General features: G+C 43.7%; 2 protein-coding genes across 2 annotated transcripts in view; one reads left to right on the top strand and one right to left on the bottom strand.

Moving 5' to 3' along the window:
• Positions 1 to 13,502, top strand: part of unc5cb (unc-5 netrin receptor Cb) — a 109,374-nt gene extending 95,872 nt beyond the window's left edge. Inside the window, exons 10-17 of the mRNA XM_084571652.1 lie at positions 501 to 863; positions 3,443 to 3,530; positions 3,687 to 3,858; positions 7,550 to 7,783; positions 8,432 to 8,581; positions 8,687 to 8,851; positions 9,583 to 9,761; positions 11,476 to 13,502. Of these exons, the coding sequence (XP_084427778.1) occupies positions 501 to 863; positions 3,443 to 3,530; positions 3,687 to 3,858; positions 7,550 to 7,783; positions 8,432 to 8,581; positions 8,687 to 8,851; positions 9,583 to 9,761; positions 11,476 to 11,635 (1,511 nt within the window). The 3' untranslated portion in view covers positions 11,636 to 13,502. The remainder of the gene's footprint in view (positions 1 to 500; positions 864 to 3,442; positions 3,531 to 3,686; positions 3,859 to 7,549; positions 7,784 to 8,431; positions 8,582 to 8,686; positions 8,852 to 9,582; positions 9,762 to 11,475) is intronic.
• A 2-nt stretch (positions 13,503 to 13,504) lies between these two features.
• bmpr1bb (bone morphogenetic protein receptor, type IBb) overlaps positions 13,505 to 23,323 on the bottom strand; it is a 59,701-nt gene continuing 49,882 nt past the window's right edge. The window contains exons 4-13 of the mRNA XM_084571654.1: positions 19,124 to 19,283; positions 18,533 to 18,635; positions 18,257 to 18,359; positions 16,801 to 16,897; positions 16,572 to 16,716; positions 16,057 to 16,249; positions 15,142 to 15,439; positions 14,886 to 15,058; positions 14,660 to 14,790; positions 13,505 to 14,350 (exon numbers count right to left, since the gene is read on the bottom strand). Coding sequence (XP_084427780.1) covers positions 14,225 to 14,350; positions 14,660 to 14,790; positions 14,886 to 15,058; positions 15,142 to 15,439; positions 16,057 to 16,249; positions 16,572 to 16,716; positions 16,801 to 16,897; positions 18,257 to 18,359; positions 18,533 to 18,635; positions 19,124 to 19,283 — 1,529 coding nt within the window. The 3' untranslated portion in view covers positions 13,505 to 14,224. The remainder of the gene's footprint in view (positions 14,351 to 14,659; positions 14,791 to 14,885; positions 15,059 to 15,141; positions 15,440 to 16,056; positions 16,250 to 16,571; positions 16,717 to 16,800; positions 16,898 to 18,256; positions 18,360 to 18,532; positions 18,636 to 19,123; positions 19,284 to 23,323) is intronic.

Genomic DNA, 23,323 nt, shown 5'->3' on the forward strand with positions numbered 1-23,323 from the left:
CAAGGACTGTGCTTTCACAGGTTTGATGCACCGCAGCCCTCAGTGCGCAACAGTAATGCAGCTTTTTAACATACCTGCAGTACTGTGGCTACACAGCAATAACAACGCAGACATTGCTACTACTGTTATTGTTACTTTTGTTCACATCTATATCAGTTACAAACTTATGGAAAATGGAAAGGGAGTGGAGGAGGTGGAGGAGCTCCCACTGCCCTCTCTCTACACCCACTCCAGCCCAACTAATGAACATTCATCCTTTACCTACCGGGTAAACTGAACGTTAGTTGATGCCATCTGTTCCTCATGAATCACAGCTATGGCTTCTCTGAGTGAGTAATGTTTCTTGGTGGTGAAGTGGACTTTCTTTAATGAGTGAAAAACAAGCCACGCTGATTGCTGCCAACAGTTCATTTCCCCGTGTTTATTTTGGTTCCGAGTTAGTTTCTCCTCCAGGACAGCCCTTAAGACATTTACTAATGTCAGTTTCTTTTATTTCTCAGCTGATCTCTTAACAGCGCCCCCCGACTTGACCTCAGCGGCCGCCATGTACCGCGGCCCGGTGTATGCCCTACACGATGTGGCTGACAAAATTCCCATGACCAATTCCCCTCTGCTGGACCCTCTCCCGAACTTGAAGATCAAGGTGTACAACTCTTCAGGCTTGGTGACTCCACAAGACGACCTGGGAGGAGAGTTTTCCTCTAAGCTGTCCCCTAAGCTGCCGCACTGCCTGCTGGACAACAGCGACAGCACGATGGGCCGTCGGACACAGACCCAGACGCTGCTCCGAACCAGGGATCCATCCTGCACCGCTCTTGGCTCCTTCAGCTCCCAGGGGGGGCACCTCATTGTGCCCAACTCAGGTACTCTACTAGACAATAGATGTTTTCATTTCACATTCATTTACAGCCTATTAGGAAACTGGCATCTGCTAGTTCCAGGAAATCAATCTGATCAGTGTTCCTCTTCTATGTTCCTCTTGTCTTTTGTCTTGTTTTGATTGTTTTCATCCACTCAGTGGGACATCAGCATTTAGTAATCGTATATCTCCATCTGTGCCTACGTGCATGTGAGAATGTGTGTGTGCACTTTGAAAGGAGTGTGTGCACTTTTCACCACAGTTTAGCCTGATAGGAGATGAGATCTATCATCAGCTTTCGTCTCTGTGCTCTTACTCTTGTTTCGCTCATAATCTGCTGGCGCTGATAAACCCAGCTCCGGATGATTTTTTTTCCCTTTTAAGATCAAATGCACTTTCCTTCTTCCTGGAAGTGGGTGTCTGGCAACATCAGAGCGACGACAGAGGCTCCAGGAAGCCACTGTGTCTCGACAGGAAATTATCTGGCACATAAAAAAACGTTGCTTTTGCATGTTCGTTTTTTTTTTTTTATGCATTGAACAATGAAGGTATCACATGTTGATTTGTAAGCATTAGAGCTGCTATTTGGCAGACATTGTTCCCTTGAGGCAGAGCCAGGCTAGCGTTCTGCCCCCCCTCGTTTTTATGCAAAACTACGCTAGCTGTCTGCTGACTGTAAATTCAGATGTGAGAGTGCTATCAATCTCACCTTCATCTCACTCTTTAGTAAAGATTGATCCTTAACTGACCTGTTTCAAGGATCAAGACAGGTGGCTAAAACTGTGATGCAGTTAAGAAAGTCACAAAAATACAGTGTTCTACACGCAGACCTTAGCCGCCGCTGTTACCCCCCACCATCTCTACCAGCCATATGCAACCTATCAGCGCAGTGACTGCACACAAGAGTTGATGGATGCCAAAGGTGTGTGAACTCGAAGTACCGAAGTGGAGGTGTAATGTTTCAGGCAGCTTACATTAGCCGCGCTGTCCTCACTTCAAACACACGCGGGCTTGCTTGTAACACGCCAACAGATGCATGTTGACAGGCGCAGACAAACTAGCAGTGACATTAAAGGATACACAGACCTCTCAGATTTCTTAAGTTTTCCTTTTATTTTTTCCAGTTTGATACCTGTAAAATGTTCTCAGCTGCTGGTTGTGCTCAGCCACCTCATCATGTTACATAGGCAGAGGCATTTGATATTTGATCTGTTTGTGTGTCTGGGTAATGAAATATTTTTTTGTGTGTGTGTGTGGCGCTGTCAGTGTGGCTGTTTGGTATTTTGCATCCTAAAAAGCATTTCCCATCTCTTTGAAGCTTTTGCTGCGAGGCACAGTAGCGCCGCGCGAGACGGCCCCGTGGCGGAGTTGTGATTGCCTTGCTAGCTAGCTGGAGAAGCTGTCTGTCACCTTTTGAGAAGTTCAGTACAAGGACATGGGAAATCAATGAGCTATCTGAGAAACCCCCTTCGGAAAGTGTGTGTTGGCGCGCGCGCATGCATGCATGAGGGAGTACGGAGGATAGGTTCCTAAAAAAATACATCGGACGGGACATCATATCAAATCAATCTGAAATGGAAAAATGTAAATCTCGCTGGCTGCAGCAATATGGGAATGCTATGAAGAGGAGAGAGATCATTGATTTTAGGAATGAAATGCCACATCATTTCCTGACGCTATAGGAGCAGGCTGTAAAGTGCCATAGTTTTTATGTGTGGGGCTGAAGGGCATTGCAATTATTACTTTATTTCTGTAAGAGAAACTTTCACTTTTCACTTGGCCCTCAACTTCTCTTTCCTGACTGAGCGCCACATTAAAGGTGTAATGTGTAACATTTCCAATTTGATCAGTATTTAATATGTTTTGCGTACCTAAATTATGTTTCCAGCGATGTTAAGGAGGAGAAATCGCTGATCATTTAGGTACATTTAATGGTGCGTTCAATTTTTGTTATAAATTCCATGGAAACGAAAGCGCACAGCAGCTTTAAACCATCACAACAACAGTCATAAAGTTATTTTTAGTCTGATCGCTTGGACCAAGGATAGCAGTGCTAGAATTCCCCACATAACCTGCAGTCAATAACATTACATTAGTTGGAGTTACTTGTGGCTGTTTCGTTAGAATGAATATACGTGACGCCCTGCGATAGACTGGTGACCTGTCCAGGGTGTACCCCGCCTCTCGCCCGATGACAGCTGGGATAGGCTCCAGCAGACCCCACGACCCTTCACAGGAACAAGCAGTTACAGAAGATGAATGAATGAATGAATATACGTGACTAAAGCGAATGTATATACTCCTGGTTCTCTCAAGGTCTCTCAAGGCAGGAGGTACATACTGTGCGTTTAAGACATGCTGGTTATATGTTAAAAAAAAATCTAAAAGAAGAGCTTTGTCCATTAATGCAATGAGTTTGTAGCTGAGGTTTACTTCCTTATATTGCCTTGGTGTCACTGGCTGAAGCACTTACCAAGAAAACCTCTCACGAAAGCCATAAAATAGCAATAAAGACTTGTACCTGACAAGTGACAACACTTATATACGCCTGTTTATTTGTGTGTCTGTTTTTGTGCTTCCCAGGAGTGAGTCTGCTAATTCCAGCGGGGGCCATTCCTCAGGGCAGAGTGTATGAGATGTATGTGACGGTTCAGAGGAAGGACAACATGAGGTATGCAGCGCTGCCTGCCACATCAACACCCCAGAGCTGTGTTTACCCCTGTCAGCTCCGTCGTGTCGCACGTACACCGAGACTGCTGTCACATTGTCCCTAACCAGCGTGTGTGTGTTTCTGTTTTGTTTTTTATTTTACCCGGTGCACCTCCAGGCCCTTGGTGGAAGATGGCCAAACAGTCCTGAGCCCTGTGGTGAGTTGTGGGCCCCCCGGGGCCCTGTTGACTCGGCCCGTCATCATTACCATGCACCACTGCGCCGTGTGTGACGGCCAACAGGACTGGCTGATCCAGCTCAAGAGCCAGTCACAGCAGAACCAGTGGGAGGTGAGATGTGGGATTCGCGGTGCAAACTGTGCTGCAGCCGCTTTTAATTTCTATCGCCACGGTCAAGTTTTAAAAATGTGCTGTTGACAACCAGATGAAGCATTAAAATCACGTTCAATCCATTTAAAAAAACATAATGCATTTGTGTTGAGCAATGAGCAAGGGTAATATACTGTGAAAAACAACGTGATGATATTGCACGGGACAAAGAAAAAATATGGAGGTGGTGAAAGGGATCAGCTTTCCCTGCTTTGTTTGTGCAGCTCAGCACTCAGAGGAAACCCCTGCTGCAACCAGAGGCTGAAATCGTAAACCCCTGATAGCAGACAGCAAACTAGATCTTTTTATTTTTACCCAGACTGCTTTCTTGCACCTTTTACGGAGGTCTATTTTTATTTGTCATTAAGTGTGTCGGTGTGCATGTGTGCCGTGTTTTTGGAAGCCTTGTGCTTCCAGGAGGCTCTGCAATTTCAGTGTGATTGTTTATACCCTATATTCTTCTCTTACTCACACAAACCAATTGCTAAGAGATAATTTGTGGAAAAACTGTGACTCCATCCTTGTCACGAAGGTGTGTTAGATATGGTTCACTTGTCATCTTTTCTCCCGAGAGTTGCACAACTTAGTTGACAGCATTATAACATTTAATAAGGCATCTGTGTAGCAGCAGCAGAGCAGCAGCAGCAGGGCCCCGAACAGCAAGCAGATAATGAAATGGACGGAAGAGGACTTTAGTCTATGCAGAGTTGCTTAAATCGATAAGATACGAATCAAAAGGAGTAATATACTCAGGCAAGATAAATCCAATTGCGTCAGCCTATATCTAATATAACGCCTTCTGTCAGTTCATCATTAAATGTTGGCATGAATAACTTCATTTTCAGGAAGTCTTTGCACAATCTCTCCTGCTGATGCGATGACATGACTTATGGAGCCGAAAAAACTGCCCAACTGGCCCCACATTGCCTTTGTGACATTGATGAATTACTTGGGGGCATCCAATAAAGCTCAGTATACTCTGAAATAAGAAATTGATTACATCTCTGACCTGTCAGAAATGCAGATGGCAATATGCAAGGTGACGGCGGCTTCCTTTATATGAGTTTCTTTTCCCGCCGAGGCCCGCCTCCACGCCGCATGAGTGAAATATTGCTTTCTATGACATGCTCTGTCAAGGAGTGTATTCATCACTGCGGCAGAGACAGCAGAGATGAGCTCCTCTAAAGAAGTAATTCACGGATATTTATATTGAGAATAATCAGTTCGTTTGGCATTCGGGATGCCACAGCCCTCCCCCCGCTGAGGCAGACATACGCAGATGCACACAGTGGCACGGAGGACACACGGTGTTGTGGTGATGATGAAGACAACGGGTCATGTAATGAGGAACATGTGGGGCTTTCTGCTTCGGTAATTCTCCTCCAAAGATCCTCCCACGCCTCCAAAAAAAAAAAAAAGAGAAGCGGATGAATGCAGTTTGTGAATAAATTAGTTTGTGTGTTTGTATGTTTGATTGTTTTTGCTGGCGCACATATGTCCGAAGCGGAATCCCACTTTTCCACTGTGTGTTCCAATTATCCCCCAATAAGGCGCCCCAGTGGCATCCCACAGGAGCAGTTAAAGAGTCTAATGATCAGCCATAATAATGCTGTTAAACGACCTAGCTCACAATAAAATGCTATAATTCCTCTTCTGTCTCTCATAATAGGCTGAATTAATACCAGTGTGCTGCTCACAGGAGTGTCTGGATTACAGAGGGAATGACAGAGAGGAGGAGAAGGCAGGATCAGGAGCGATGCAGAGAGGGTGAAGAATAGAAAGAGAGAGCGTTGCATAAGTCCCCTGAGTCCAGACAGCCTTAATGAAAGAGAAATATGTCCTGACATTAGAGCTATTACAGGGGTCAGCCACAAATGGTCTGGCTGCTCGCTTTTCCATTTCCTCACACACCACGGCATAGTGTCAGACCGCGTCAAACATTAGTAATACGCACATTAAGTGTAATTTTTAAAGGACACAGCTTAAATGAAAAGGCCGTGAACTTAACGGTACTTCCCCCCCATTAAAATGCAATTTCATTTTATTCAGTTTCAGTTCAACTAAAGCACGAAGCACAGAGAGTAACAAACTGATAGGGTCGTAGTCAACCAAAGAAAATCTCAGTTGACATTTGAAATTTTACAGATGTTTCGACTAAACCGTTTGTCGAGGCAAAAAAATATCTGCATGTTATCTCTAGATCAGTTAATTTACCGCAGCAGACTGAGTGTACTCTACCAGGTAGTGTTATCAATCGAAATAAATTGAAAATGAACATAAATACATAGTAGTTGCAGCATATTAAATTAATTTAACTGTTGATACTGAACTGACGACAGCAGACCCACAACCAACTGACTGTTGAGTTTTTTTGGTTGTACGTTTGACGTGGCGTCCGTTAATTTGGAGCCAGCTCGGAGGGAACATCCAGTAAATAAATTAAGTGTGGTTTATGCCATAGACGGCTTAACCTACGTACGTAGCCTACGTCGGTGCGAGCCAATTACTTGTCACTCTGGCTCGCTGTCTTTTTTGTCAGTCCAGGTTAATTTTTGTTTCTACTTCCTGCTTCATTTTCAACAATGGCGACTGAAACTTTCGCCGAAATTTCGCCAAAGACGAGTCATACAAATGTTTGTATGTACGAACCTCCTCATTTAATCTTTCCTCGATGTGCTCCGTCTTTATTGATACAAAACTATCAATTTTAAAATTGCAGAGACGGAGAAGCTGCCAGGAATACTAAAGCGGAAATACGCTACTACCAAGCGGACCAATCGCAGCTCTTGCGGTCTGCGTCACATAGATACATTTCTGGGGTGGCGCACGTCAGACTACAGCGTTAGGGTCTGCGTAGGGTCTCTGTAGGGTCTGGGCTGTCACCACATTAGACTTAGCCGTCTTTGTTAAGTTGGGCTAGTTCGAAATGATTGTGGGATGCAATGCATCCCAGTTTTCAACGCTTTCCCGCTGCTGAAAACTCTGGATTAAACACGAAAGGCTATTTGTAGAGAATTGCTCCTTTTGAAAATGACATTGCTGATTGTCTGGCCGATGAGAATGTAGTCATATGAGAACATATTAACCAACCAAACGACCTGGATACTACAGCCTACTAATTTTAAATGCGATTAAATGTAGTTTTTACATGAACAAACGCACTTAATGATTGTTTTTACACCAAGAAAATATTGCATAAACCTACTCCCTGCTTGGTTTTAAAACATGTCAAATGGGGAACTAACTGGGAGAAAAATGCTAGATATTTTGCAACATTATTATGTGCAAATAAATGGTTTTCGTACAAATTAAAGTTATGAATCAAACCCCATTTGCTGGGTGTGATTAGCTTCAGTGAATGCTGAATACAAGCAACATTTTTGTATCACTTTATATTGAACAGATCCATTTCTAGGAATGAAAAAGCATGAAATTAGATGGAAAGAACATGATAATGGAAGGGAACTGTTTGAATTTGTCTCTCCATTATTATAATAACTGTGCTTACTTGCCAGCAAATAAAAATACAGAGAGACTTAGATTGGGCACATTTTGGTCTTAATGGAAACGCTATTCACCATGTCAACCTTTGATTTCATCTTTCCTGCTTTATATTGCACTCTCTACCACTTTCTTCCTTTTCAATCTGTAGGACGTGGTGGTGGTAGGCGAAGAAAACTTCACCACGCCATGCTATATCCAAATGGATGACGAGGCCTGCCACATCCTGACGGAGACGCTGGGTACCTACTGCCTCGTGGGCCAATCTCTCAGTGCTTCCACCATCAAGCGCCTCAAACTGGCCATCTTTGGCCCCGTCACCTGCCCCGCCATGGAGTATCATATCAGAGTCTACTGCCTGGACGACACACAAGATGCACTCAAGGTAAATATGCGCCGGATTTCATTTGGTTTTTCTTTGTCTCCTTGTGTTTGCAAAAAAAAAAAAAAAAAAAAGGTTATATAGTAGAAATTACTTTTGTTTGTAAGTTTTGAGTTTTTCATTTTGACTCAATTGTTTGTGCGTGGGCGCAGCCAGCAGATGAGGCGTGGGAAGCAGAATGAGAAATCATCGTGTTGGCGTGTCACAACAAGGGGAGACGAGCGCTTGCATTTGAATGGCTCCTAGAAAGACGCAGTGGCTGCGTCGATGCAGAAATAAGCCACATTTTATCCCCCTACTCTACTGTTGTCTCCTCACCTCAAAGTCTGTTTAATACCTGCATGAACCTACACGGAGGGAAGATAAGGAAGGATTATTGTACTGAGGGGAGATATTGCGCACAGTTATTAGGTCTGGAAATGAGTAATGAGAAGTGATAGTGATCCTGCTGCAAGGACATTGAAGTTGGTTTCAGATTGGCAGGTCTAGGTTCAAGTGAATAAAGCCCTAAGGATGAATGTAATGAAAACACTCATTAACAGATTACCCGTATGATTTGCCTGAAATATCTATTGCAAATACATCAACAGTTTATTTTGACGTCTGTGTGCGTTTTGTTTTTACTAATAAAATGCTTCTCTGCGATTTCAGGAAGTCCTTCAGATGGAAAAGCAGATGGGTGGGAAGTTGTTGGATGAACCAAAGACTCTCAACTTTAAAGACAGCACCCACAACCTGAGGCTTTCCATCCACGATGTCCCCCACACGCTGTGGAAGAGCAAACTACTAGCCAAGTACCAGGTAAACTGCTCGTATACCCTTTCGGAAAAAGGGCTGCAAAACAGTCGCATATGATTTTTCTTATGCCGTCTGTCTGACTCCTCTAACCTCCCCACGTCTCTGCAGGAGCTTTCCTTTCAGCAAGTGTGGAGCGGTTCACAGAGGAACCTCCACTGCTGCTTTACCCTTGAGCGCTTCTCTGCCAGCACCATGGACCTGGCCTGTAAAATATGTGTGCGCCAAGTAGAGGGAGAAGGACAGATCTTTCAGCTGGACACTACACTGTCAGAGGTAAGGTTTGGCTTTAAAGTGGGATGTCCTGGTTGGACATGAATGCTTCAATTTTTTATTGAAATCATTAAACATCAGTGACTTGTCACCTGAATTTTGCATACAGAGCAGAATGTTTCTGCTCCACTTTGTTCTTCATGTCATTCCACGTAGTCAGACACTTGAAAGAATTCTCTTCCAGTTCCTCTGCCCTCTTTTTACAGTGTTCACAAAAAAAAAAAAACAGCAAGGTGAAAGACAGGAAGTCTCAACGCTGCTGCCTTCATACAGTCTTGGTTTTGACAGGCCATTGCAGACAAGAGAAGGGCATGGGGGGGATAATCACCCTCCAGTCATGCTGTACTTGCTTTACAAAGACCATCTGGCCAGGAGAATAGAGCTTGAGGGATGGAGGAACACTCGGCTTTGTGCTCAGTAATGAGATGAATTACAGTACATGCAGTGCAGAGCTGTGTCCCAGCCTGGCCTTGGTTCATTTGTCTCAGGGTCTTGATCTGGTATTTGTACGCAGACCTCGGGCATTTTATCCTCCAGATGCGAGTACATTTGAAAATCACTCAGCTTGCATCATAAATACATGGTGATGAAATAAATATATAGAAAAAGAAATTCCCTGTACCACAAATGCATTTGTCCTACAACTATGTTTTATTACGTGAGATCTTTAATCATGTCAGCCTCCGACTGTAGTCTGCGCCTCTGCTTCAATCCCCGCCGTTCTCTCTTTGCAGGATTCCCAGAGCATTGACACATCTCTGCTGGACCCCGCCAGCAACATCACAACTCTGGTGGGGCCGAACGCCTTTCGCATCCCCGTCTCCATTCGACAGAAGTTGTGTGGCAGCCTGGATGCACCACAGACCAGAGGCAATGACTGGAGGATGTTGGCCCACAAACTTAACCTTGACAGGTGGGTAGACTAACGTGGTGGCCCACGAGAGAGCAAAGCAGCGAGACAGTGACTCACATTCAGGCCCTTGGCGATCGCAGTCTGGCCACAGGAACAGACTGTCTTAAAAAGGCGTTTACGTTTCTTTTTTTTAACGGCGTAAATGAAGTCAACATAAAGACACAAAAAGCTGATGATGTGCATATTAAACTGCTTTTCCCATTAGAGGGAGACATCGAGATTGCACAGTTACAACGAAACAGTGGATAACGAATCTATTTTTAATTAGATTGCGATTGTTCTGTGACTCATTTTGATAAGCATCAACCGAATTGAGATTAATTGAGCCGGAGTGAACTGAGACAGACGAGGGGAGAGTGAGAGACGAAGATAGAACGAGGCTCCTCTTTTGAAAACGTCACCCATGTGTCTCTGATAGTCTCTGATGTGTGTGTGTGTGATGGAGGTACCGTGCGTGTTCATTTATAAGGTCCCAGCTCAGCGGGGCGGTCTTATCACAGGCAGCAGCTGGAGATTGAAGGGACCACTGACAGAGTGCAGCGTAAAAAGGGAAGGAGAGCGGCGGCGAGAGACTTGAACCGACCTTTCGTTCACAGCGTGCACTGATGATACATGCGGCACAATAGTGTATTCTACATAGTGTCAATAGTCAGGTTTATTTATTTATTTATTTATTTCAAATACATCAGGAGGTTTATTTTGACTAGAAACATAAATGGGTGGGTGATAAGGGCATTTTAAAATGGCATTTTTGAAATATGAATCAGCAATTCTCTCCATTTTCTCTCACTTTTTCAAACATTTTCTTTATCTTAATTTTCGCTTGTCCTCTGGAGGGTTGCGGGGAGGCTGGAGCCTATCCCAGCTGTCTTTGGGCGAGAGGCAGGGTACACCCTGGACAGGTCGCCAGCCCATCGCAGGCTGTTTATCCATTCCCACATTGCAAATACACATTATTAAAATCTTTAGAGAGAATAAAAGATGGAAAAGAACTGAGCTGGCAGATACATGTGCAGATGGTGGAGCTGAAAAGAGCATTGCAGCCCACTAGCCTGGTGTTTTAAAGATACCGTATTATGCTTTTTGAGGTTTTCCGTCTAATTTTAACTTTTTATTTTTCCCTTTCGTGCTTGTAAAAGGTCTGCAAAGTTACAAAGCCCAAAGACCGTGCTAAAGGGATTTATTCTTTCCCACAGAAAACACTGCTCTCCAGCCATTTCTTCCGCTGCTTATCTATATGACTATGTAATACCCTGCATAATGCCAGCCTGGCAGCTAATTTTGAGCGGTGGGGGCCTTAAAGAAACAGGAGCTGGGTTTCAGCAGAGGGCGGAAAGAGGTGATCCAACAACAAGGGGGGCACGATCAGGACAGGCAAACCAAGACATCGATTATCTAGTAATAGTAAGAAGGCACCCAGATGGCTATCTTTTGGCATATTTTGCAATGGCGACCTCTTAAACCTATGAAGGGCATGCAGTATATTGACAATACTTCTAGATTTCTCTATTTTGAACTGGGGGAATAGCAGACATAGCCTTTGGCTTGGGCCCCCCAGAACCTAGGATCACCACTGTGCAGCAATGTACATTATGAGAACCATAATGTACTTTTTGGACATTCAATTCTGTTTGAAGTACACTAATTTGTCTTTGTTAACTGCTTTTTTCCTAACCTGCACCTTTTTGCTTTTTGTCACAATCTTTCCATTTAGGTATCTTAACTACTTTGCCACCAAGTCCAGTCCTACGGGAGTGATCCTGGACTTGTGGGAGGCCCAGCATTTCCCCGACGGCAACCTCAGCCGCCTTGCCCAGGTACTGGAGGAGATGGGACGCCACGACAGCCTTGTTCCCTTTGTGACTGAGCACTGACATCTGCCCACGAGGGAGCGTGACATTCCAGGGACGAGGAGGAGGACGAGGAGGAGGAGGAGGAGGAAGAAGACACGAAAAGAAAACAAGACAGGGAGACCCCCAAAAGCAGGAAGAGTCATTTGGCATCCCGATGACAAATCCACGTACGCGCTCTCAGATGTGCACCCTCAAAGAAAAGACGGAAACAGCGAGGTCTACTCAGCCATGACCCAGTTAAACATTGGCAACAAAGGGTGTAAAAACTTGGAGAGTAAACAAGAATCTCTCTCTGCCAGTCATTTCTCTGGCTGCTCCCCGCTCTTTCTCTCTCTGGTACAACGACTTGATATTCTTGGCTCCGGTTTCCTTGGAAACAGCTGTCCGGTTATTTGGACGGACTGCTTGGACGTGGCTGATACGCTCACAACGTACAAGAGTTAATGACACAATATCGGAGGTCAAAGGATCAAAGGAGGAAGACTTGGACCAGAGGACGTATCTCTCACGCTCCAAAATCAGTCTCCATAGCAACCCCATGGACAAGTATGTGTTCTGTGATAACATAGTATTTAATAATATGCCTATTTATACATATCTGTCTTTTTATTTTTTATTTCATTTTATTTTTTATTTTTAATGCTGCCTGGTAGTGAATCCTTTGCAGTGTCCTCTCATTTTGTCTCCATGATGTTTTGACTGTATCATAGCACCACCTGGTGGACACCTGGTGCAGTAACAACTTATCCTGTCATTTAAATGTGCAGAAGGAAACCAATGATGTAACCATTTCACACTTTCAGTGTTGCTGTTGTAACAATTATTAATACCTTTTTTTTAATTATGTTATGTGTAATTGTTAATTTCAATTAAGTGTGCATTTTTTTTTTTACTTGATTTTTAAAATGATTTTTCTTTAACTTGTATGTTTTGTTTTTACCTGATCATTTGACTAATTACACCAGTCTTTCTCCGCTGTAACAGAGAGTGATCAAGACAATTTTTCCCACACTGAGTAAAATGTATGACTTAATCTCGATGAATTGTATGCTGTTTAAGATGATATCATCTACATGAAAGACGCCAGGCAGGGAGGAGGGGAGGAAACTACGCGAAGGGGAATGGAACAAGTATATTTTTGTAGGACCAATGCAACTGAAAACAACTGCTTTTTACCAAATAATTGACATACAGTGTTTGAGATTCAATTTAACACACAAGCGGCCATCTAAATATTGCCTCATTTCAGTTACGTGTCATTTCGCAAGCTCTGAACGGATCAATATTCATCTGTGCTTTTGGACGATAAAGGAGTTTTTAACTTTTAAACTTTGGCGTTTATACATTAATGACCGAAGCCATCAATATTACATCGACACCAATTATGTGCATAAAAAAATAAATAAAATTAATTGTGATAGCTGTTAATGCAGCGTTCTTTAGAAACAACAGCACTTGCTACAGTTCAAGTGGTTGTTTTTATTGTTTTGTTTTTTTAAATGGCGGTCGTCCCAGTTTTTGTAAAGTCGTCTATGCAAACTTTGCATCCTTTTGAAACAATCTTCACATTCTTAGTGGGCTAGCCTTCGCATTCCCTAGTTGTTCTTCAGCCTCACGACTATTATTATTATTATTACTGTGTATAGTGAGAATGTAGCCCGTCTGTTTCTGGCACTCATGATGATGTTCCTCGCAACGGCTTGCATTTCATCTGTCAAGTTCATGTACAAAGTGTAAGAAAGAATTTTTAAGACTAATAATAAATTATATTTATATGCAACATTGACAACGGGGGCACGGATTGTGTTTGATTGCGTGGCGCCGGTCTTACGGTGGTGTGCGACAATACACAGGCCTTCGAGACGGCTTGTTTTTCTGTACACAGATTGAAAACACATTAACATTAACAAATAAACTGTGACTGGAAGGAGGAGACGGTGAGGGAGGACTAAGCCTCGACTCGGGATGTGTGAAAAGTTTTAACCAGTTTATTACTGAAAGAAAATATGCTGAGAGATACTATATAGAAACAATCCTGTTTCAGCAGGAAATAGTTTTATTAATGTAGTCTCAATCAACTCAGTAATAATAATATAATATAATAATAATATCTTTGACAATGAGATCACTGAGCATGAACTCCGACAAGTCGAGCGCTTGACAAGAAAACACACACGAACACACAAAGGCAGCTGTAGCAGTGCAAAAGTCTGCTCATATAATACTGCTGTATGGCTTTAGAAGAGCAGAGCAGGGGCTTCCTCTGTTTACAACTGATCAGAGGGATTTTAGTCCTCTCCTGCACGGCCTGGACCCGACAACCACTCAGCTTTCACAGAAAGCACGACCTGAGCACTTTTGTCTGAGGCTGAGGCGGCTCAGACAATGGGAGGGCATCTCTCCCCCCTCACATAATAAATCTTCTCATCTCTCCGGCTCCGCTGTGACCGCCGTCTCCATCACTCATCCTCGCCGTCACTTTCCTTTGTTCTATCAGTAGGTCTCTTTTTTTTTTTTTTCCCCCTTTCTTCTATTGGCCAGTGTAAAGTAGCCCGTGCCAGTGGCGATGACAAGTCTCTGGGTGATGAGCGAGTCTCTCGTGACTCTTTGTCACAGCTTGATATCTTGAGACTCTAACATCTTCACCAGGGTCTTCTTCACCCTCAGGGCTGTGAGGCGGCAGGTCGGGTTGTGGGCCCAGCACTCCGACATCAACTTTCCCATTTGTCGTAGACACTGAAGAAACGCAAACACGTCAATAACCATTAGAAAAGTTTCACTATGTGACAAGTGGCTTATTAGTGATTAATAATAAGTTAAAAATAGGTTTGTGGCTACAAAGAAATATGTATAGGACTTAACCTGAAAGCTTTTTGTTACGTGAGAATATGTGAGAAACAAGCTCTGTAGATATAAAGGAATACTAATCAAATACACTAGTGGGTTGGCAACCCTGATACGTCCTTCATTAATTAAACATTAGTAAACATTAGATTGTGCATAATGTATTAAGTTATCCATTGGTAGAAAGACATGAGAGAATACCTCATCACTGCTCCAGCGATTGGCAAATGAAGGCCTTTGTTTCTTAATACAGACGACTTCTCTCATGTCCTCATAAGAAGGATCAGTGGGCACGAGGTCATGGTAGGGCAGCTGATACTCTTCCACAATGCCTGTAAGGGAAAATAAAAATGAGATAAGTGCATGAATAACCTCTGGAAGTACTAAGAGTTTCTGAAGTTAAAATAAAAAATCTAATTTTTCTGACCTCCAGAGATGCAGCGTCGGGTCATCTCCCAAACGATGAGGCCAAAGCTGTACATGTCAGCCAATATAAACGACTCCTTGCACCTCTTCAGGGTCTCATCCAGCACTTCCGGCGGCATGTAGCGCTTCGTGCCGACTCGTAGGTTAGACGGGATATCGACTTCATTGGTGTTACTGAGGCAGGGCAGAAAAACAGAGAAGCGTCAAAGAAATAATTCAAGATTCTCTGAATGAGTGTTCAAGAGTCTAAAATGTACCTGTTGAACTTGACAGCTAGCCCCAGATCTGCGATGCAGCAGGATCCGTTCTTCTTCACGAGGATGTTTTTGCTCTTCAGGTCCCTGTGTGCGATAGCCGGTTTGCCCTGCGTGCCGTAGATCTCAGTGTGCAGGTGGCAGAGGCCCGATATGGAGGAGTAGGCCAGCTTCAGCAGGGCCTTGACGTCTAAGGTGTTGGACTTGAGGTAGTCGTATAAAGAGCCGTTCTCGTGGTAGTCCGTGATTAGGTAGAGCTGAGTCCACGAGCCGGTTCCTTTAATGTCGGCCGCTATGAAACCTGGAGATTAGAGAGCGGGGATGAGAGGATTGAGAAATAAAAAATATAGGAAGTAACATGCATAGTTTAATGCTCATTGGCCGGTTTATCTGTAACTTTCCAAAACTGACAGTCATACTACTATTATATGGTCTGCTTTGGTGGCCAGAAAGGAGCTGGGCTTTGTACTTTGCACAACTTTTTCAAGCAGGACACTTAAGACTTAAGTGCTTATGACAGCCTGGCAGCGACTCTGTTTGAGTAACGCTCTGGAACAATCTGAGCAAGCAGTCACTGAGACCACAAATCCCCCAGCATGGAATTACTTCACATTACGAACAAAGAAAACTATTTTTGCTAATGCCGGAGGAGGCCGGAGATGTTGAAACGATGAGTTGCAGGTCTGCGGTCGGGCAATAAAGGCGCAACCTGAGCACAGAGCAGGTGGAATGAATGAACGGTGCTTGAGTTAAGCGCCTCGATGACCTGGGACAGACCATCAGCTGTTTCCAAAATAACTTTTGGCTTTTGCTGAATGCAAACTATGTGCTACGTGTGCATACTGTGTGAACAATTCAGTGGCTACAGTCCACCAGTCCTCTTTATGAATTTACCACTCTCCATTTATATAATCTTACCCAGTATATTGTCGTGCCTCATCAGGAAGGTCTGATAGATTTCAGTCTCTCTGAACCAGCTCTCTTCCTCCGTAGTGAAGAAGACTTTTACGGCCACTCTCTCCCCTCTCCATTTCCCCATCCAGACTTCTCCGTATCGCCCTTTTCCGATCTGCTTCACCATCTGAATCTGCTTGGCGATGGTGCGCTGAACCTGGCAAAAATAAAAATAAAAAATTTGTGTAAAAAGAACGCTGCTTTACCAAAGCATTCCCTCTTTAAAGAAGTTATTTTCTCTTGGCACAGAAGAAATTATTTGGCTCATTAAGTTTGTTGATTTCAAGAGAAACGTACGCTCAAATAATGATTCGTAACATTTTCTAGCTTAACCTTAAGGTAGTAAAGCTCTATGTTTAAACAGTTCTAATGTAATGTAGTTTTTAATGTGAGTTTGCTCCATTTATCCAGGCTCAGGTGCAAAGTATGGGCCAGTGGACTTGTGCTGTTGATGCAGATGTGTGCAGAGTTCCTCTTACCATTAGAGGGAGTCCTGACCCAGAGCCAGACCCGATGCTGTGGGAGTGCTCTATCAAGTCCTTCAGAGACTCCCCAGGGGGAATGCAGGCCTCATCCTGCTCCAGATCGATACTGTAGTGCGGTCGCGACTCCTGCCGCTTATATCTAGCGCAGAAAAGTAACATCCGTTGGATGAATATTGGGGAGTGTGAATTTGTCGACTGCGTGCGTTTGAGATATGATTCTCACCTGAAGTAGCAGAAGACGAGGATGATGCCGAGAATGATGCTGCAGACCGTGACTGAAATGAAGAGAGCCATGTACTGGATACTGCGGTCCACATAATCTAAAAAAAGAAATGTTAAATATAAATTAGGTGTTACTTTTATTATTCTTAAACATTAATAAACATGAATGCTGCAGGCGAGTCAGTAAAACCAGACCGGGTAAATAGGTGTTGAGAGTCATTTGTTCAACGCTATCAACTCCAGCATCTTTCTAATTTTCCGTCCGCACCATACCCTCCCCCCTGTCTCCCCCTCTTTCGCAGCGCGTTATCGATCACATCCCCCCTTCCTGAATTCCACGTATCAGGTGTCACACTGACATCGCTACAGAAACCCCAGAGGCCTAAAGCAGCTTTGGGGCTCTAGCCTTTCCGCGACGGTCCTGTCAATCAGACGCACACACAAAACGCAGGCGCCTGAACTCTGGAGATGCTTCCGTGGTGAGCTAGAGAATAACACACACACACGCAGAATACGAAAAAGCCGTGTGGAGAGAAAACGTTCCAACAAAGTCTTTTCAAGTTAAGTGAGTTGACGTTAAAATCCAATTTTAGGTATTTTTTCCAAATTAACTTATTTGGATGAGAATTATAATCCTAACACTCCTGTTGTGATGGTTTAAAAGCTGATTTCCTGTTTCAAATTTAGACTGCAACAGCCCTCGCTCTAGTTGTACAGTTGTCTTGTGCCACAAGGGACCAATGTTGAAATGTTTTTAGGCTGTTTTAATGATAAATCATTTTTTTACAACTTATCTGAGCCTACAGAGGATGCTGCCACGTCCTCCGATCACAGGGAACATTTACAGTCTGAAGAAATGCGGCCAAACGAGTGAAAAACAGTCGTAGGACAATGGAATCATACTTTATTTCTTTCTTTCCAACTGGCTCGGCAAATCAGTGTTTACACGGAGGGTCAAAATGAAGTCTGTAAAAGTGTGATGCCGAGTGCATGTGACAGAGGCTCTGAGCGAGATATATGAAGAAAGAATATGTGTGTGTGTGTGTGAGAGACAGAGAGAGAGAGAGAGAGAGTGAGAGTGTGCGTATTGGTGTTTTGCGGAGTGACAGATGGACAGATATCTCACATCCGTCCTGAGGCAAGAAACTCAAGCAGGCCCTGGGGAGAGGCTGTCCTTTTCATTAGAGGGTGAGAGAACAAGCCAAGTCTGCAGGCTCTGTTTCACCTGCCTCTCTCTCTCCCTTTCTCTCTCTCTCTCTCCCCGCGTCCCAGAGCAGCATGTGCCACTTCACTCCAGCACCACACTGTGGTTTGTAACAGTTTAAACTGTCACTACCCATCAGCAGCCCAGCGTGGCCTGAATGAGCTCGTGCTAAAAGCCAATCGCGCTCTAAACCCGGGGCGGGATTTCGTCGTGCGAGAAAACCCGTGGGAAGAAATGCACGTGCGTGTCTCACCTGGAGTCATTAACGGAGGAAGGGTGGGATGTAAGTCTCTGTTGCAGTAGTCCTGGTCAGTGCAACACTCGAGAGCTCTCCTCGAACGGGCATTCCACGTGTCCTTTTAACACATATACAGAAATGTAAGCGTGCGTTTCTACATGACACTTGTGAAGGCAAAGGAATAATATGTGTTTTTCCACTGCGCAGAAAGAAAGGCTGATATAAACAGGCCTCATAAAGAGCTGCAGTGAGTCAAGGAAGGACACACAGAGACGTGTGCAGCAGACTTACCCTGCACTGGAACTCAGAACCGGCCAGTCCCAAACAACCTGCAGTGAGCACAGCGAGACCCCCCTCTTCCTCCTCCACCATAGTGAAGCAGTAACCGTCGGTCCTAGCAAAGTACACACAAACCACACATACATCATCACGGGTGTTGGGTTTGGCAGTCGGCACTATTTTATAATATCCGATTCCAGTATATCCTTATTAAGAGACTAAACCCTTATCAGAGCTATTTAGCCCATAAAACCCAGATTATATATTTAAAATTAGCTTTCTTGAAAGTACTAAAACTGCAAAAAAAGGGAAATTGGTAACCATTTTTGAAGGGATAAACTGTTAGGTTAGTTATCAAGCTTTTGCAACCGACATAATGAATTTAAATGCACACGGGCAGAAATTTGTGCTAATGTGAATACACACAAAATTTAGAAGCAAGCATTAATAGGCTGTATCTTAAGAGGCTTGTGGGATTTTATTTAAGAATGCAGCTCATTTGTGTACTTCTGATCAGGTAACTGGAGAGTCTTTTGCTAATTACTTTGCGCCGGCCTTGCTATTTCTGTGTGTGAGCGCGCGAGTGTGTGTACTCCGCCGTACATGCAAGTGTTGTTGACGGAGTCTTCGGGGCAGTGGTGGTAGCAGTGGCACCAAAGCATGTTCTGAGCTAAAACCGTGGCTGCGCTGCTTCTCTCCTCCGTCCTCCGCTCCGATCCTCCCTTCCACCCGTTCTTCAGTAGCATGGTGTCCAACATGTTGGCTGTACGGTGAAGAAGACAGAGACAGGGAGAGAATGGGTTTAGTGACGTGGCAGACCGAATCACCTGGCAGCAGCAAAGCCGTAAGAGTAAAGTTCAGGAAAATCAATGATTGAATAAACGCCCATTTAAAAAAAATATCAGAACTCGGCCAGACCCAGCACCGTTACCATGGCAATGCAATCCGCAAAAAGTGTGAATATGTACTTTTGAAAGCATCCCTGCTGTACTGAGATGGAGTCACTGCACCTGCATTAAGTCAGAACCCTGAATTACGCTATTCACTAGAAAGACCTACAAGTACCTTTATATTTCTGTAAGTATGCATAATTTATTCTCCAAGCACTCACGATCCACTTAAAATATTTAATTAAAGTTGTTGAAGAAGCCTATGATTAGATGCAGGTTGCAAATATTTGTGAATATACATATAGGAACATACTATATGTACCGACAGCACATGAGCCGTCGCATCCATTCAAGAATGTATCTTCAAAGGGAAAAAATATTAACAAATATCACCTAATGTATATGAGTAGCTCAGTATATGAGTATACTGTATGTGATCAAATGTGTGCAAGGATTTAGGAGGAATAACCATTGCAAAATGTTAAAACATGCGCAGCTGAGTCAAACCAAGCGCAGTACAAATTTAAAAGGCCACTGTTCTGTGAGCTAATATCCAGAAATAAATAAGCATTAAAGGTCTAGCGTGGAATATTTAGTGACATCGTGCGGTGAGGTTTCAGACTGCAACCAGCTGTTTCATCCTCACCTTCCGAGAGAGCCTACCGTGGCAGCTAAAAATGCAAAATGCCCTCCCCGGAGTTTCTGTTTTGTTTGTCCGTTCTGGGCTACTGTAGGTCCAACATGGCAGACGCTATGTGGCGTTCATCAATATGCATTTCTGTCTGTGCATTACTGACTGTGCATGTGTTCTTGTGGACTTAAAAAAACCTCATCACTGTAGTATTGTTCCAATTCATAGTACGCATCTGACAAACTACGGCCCAAATTCTTACCCTGACCGTTTTATCGAGCACGCATTGGGATGTAACACGTGTGGACGTGGATGGATGTATTTTGCAGGCGTCATAAACTACGCTGCAGTTCCAAATTACAGAAAGACCATGCTCCGTCCTCCTGTACTCATTTCCGATGTTTGCCTATTAAGTATTAATAAATGTCCCATTAAAGAGGACCTGCTCCCTATCTAGATATGAGAGGCTCCTTGTAATACTGAGATATAAGAACACAAATAATATTATTTTCAGCTGCGTCATTGTTTTTTGCTAACCCACTATTGATTTTTATATCACCAGTACTTAATAACAAAAATAAAAAATATATTATTTTATGTATGTTAAATAGATATATAATCTTCTCTTTTATCCTTACTGCAAAGTAACTGGCGATCCATATAGTCTATTGGTGTATAATAAAACCAGTTCTGACAGCAGCTCATCCCTGAAGACCTCTGTGGTCAGAAAGCTGAACAGTGTTGTGCCACACTTGATGGATGTCTTCCTCTCACTCTCTGTCTGATTCCCACTCCCTCCCCTTCTTCTGCTTTTGTCAATATGGCACCGACTGCAGGTCTTAAAGTTACTAAGTTATGTATTTGCTTAAAAAATTCTGTCTTGTTCAGCAGACAGCAGCTTTTCAAAGCCAAGTCTCTGAAGACATCAAGGATGCGCGTCTACGCCTTTGTCGCATGTGTCGATCAAATCCAAGGAACGCTCCCCCTCTGCGAGTTTTATTTTAATAGGTGTAAGCAGATCTAAGCAGTGCAACAGCCCGAAAGCCAACCAGCCATTGAAATAGGACATGAGTAATCCTCCAGAGGGCTATGTGATGAAAAGGCTAAATCAGAGCGCAGTACAAACACAGTGACTGCTCTTTAAGTGGTACTCGGCGTCCTTTCAACCTAATCTGTGTTGTTGTTTCTGTCGGAGGGGAAGTTTGCGGAGGTGTTGAGATCCTCCCTCGCCAGTAGCGTTAGTTTGGCTCGTTCCGTTCTGCAAGTGTGCAAAAACACAAGACGGGAACGTTCCACGAATTTGGTACATTCATTCCAAATCAGGGGTTTTATTTAAACGTTTATACTGTCGGGAAATGAGGCAGTGCGTATGATCAAGAGCTGAACTTCCAAGCTACACAGTGTACCGGCTTAGTTTACATCAAAAAGCAGCGTTTAACCTCCAAGATACCATCTTCTTCTAGCTTTGAAGGATGCTTAAATGCTTACAAAACAAATGCATGCAAAGACGCACTTCATTTGATCATTCTCTCTTTATAAGGTGCACTTTGTACCTTGACACCCCACCCACCGCAACAGGAAGTACAAAAGGAGATGCATCCAGTACAGCGGCGCTTTATTTACTCTCTAAGCAAGTTATCACAGCCATGTGAGAAGTATGTTATCTCTACAACAAGCTCTGGGAATAATGAACCTGTTTGATTCTCATGTATCGCCATGTTTAACACGAAGGTCTTTGTCCTGTGAGTCATGTGTGGTTTACTACGGAGTCACCGTACGTTCAACAGACTATTAAAGAGGTTAAAAGATGCAAACACAGCAGGGGTCCCAAGGCTGAGGACATCTTTATTACAAAAAAGAGAACATCGGAAAGAAAAAATGTTAAAATATGAAATTGTCAAACTAAATTAGTTTAAAACCAATAATATGGTTATATAAAATGGAAATACACTATATGTGCCCATTGTCTTTCATACATGTATACACACATACTGTGCACACACACAAACTTGCTGTGTCAGCGACGTGGCCCACTCAAGGTCACCCCGAAACCCGATCCGCACCCCCACACATTCCACAGGCTGCTCCTCAACACCGACACACTGCTACACACAAACATCCTCTGAGCAAACTGGAGCGCGAGCACGGTGAAGCGAGCGTTCCAGCTGGAGAGCCTTCAGTCACAGCTCATCGCCATCATCAGTGGCACTGCAGCTCGGGGCGCTTCCCCGCCGGATTCCTGCCTTTTCCAAATATGTCTGAATTAGGGACGGCAGTTCATCTGCTGCCCCTATGACCGCGTCTCTCCTCTCCTCTCATTTTCCAAGGCTGCAGCTGAACACTATCAGTTTGTTTTGTGACTCGTCCTCCCTCGTGTTTTTCATGGTGATAGAAGAAGCATGCTTGTGAGCTGTGTATCATTCCCGTGATGGTATTAATGACACATGGGAAATAACATGTCCTTTGTTTTTTTTTTTTTTGTTCAGCTCTTACTCTGTTATTCTGTACATTTTCATTGATGCAAATGGTTTATTCTCAGTGACTACTGGAAGTATTTTTCTCTGTGAGGGTATTTTTCATTGGGACTCCCGTAGATGAAGTTCAAAAATTGGTTTTCAAGAGCTTCATTTTTAGTGTATGTCACAAGGTATCATGAACCGTCAATGGACAAGGACGCAACACACTATAGCAACAAAAAGTATTTCCTTTAGTGATTTTATTAGTGTTCTAACAGCTGTTGGATCAGTAATGTACAAGGTACAATGTAACAAGATGCTTTTAAATTGAGTCTTCAAAGTTTGTTAAAACATCTCATAGAGGATCCAAGTGAATGCCTTGCAGTACACCACATTGGCAAATCTATAAAGTGTGCAGCTGTGCCATATAAAAGCCTTTTTTTTTTCAAATTATGTCTCATAGGGGGGGCGCTAGCGAGCAGGCGATGGAGTAGGACGCACAGGCAACATGCTCTGCTGAATTTCGATTAAAAACTTATTTTTGAGGCACCCCACTCCAAAATAAAACCACTAGACCAAGTCCTAAACTATTTCTACCTCAATATATTACCTCCGATACGACGCCATAGTGCGTATGGCCTACAATCTGCGTAAATTCGAGTTCGCCAGAAGAGCTAGCACAACTGAGCATAAAGCCTCGGGCTCGAGTGATTTACCATCTGTTGCTAACACGCCGGTAACCGACGACCGGATGGATGCCGCGGACCTGAAAGCACAAATCCTCTCGGACCTGAAAACGGACTTAGTACTGTTGCTCAGGTCGGAA

The sequence above is a fragment of the Chelon labrosus genome (assembly GCF_963514085.1).
Source record: "Chelon labrosus genome assembly, chromosome: 22".
Classification (NCBI taxonomy): domain Eukaryota; kingdom Metazoa; phylum Chordata; class Actinopteri; order Mugiliformes; family Mugilidae; genus Chelon; species Chelon labrosus.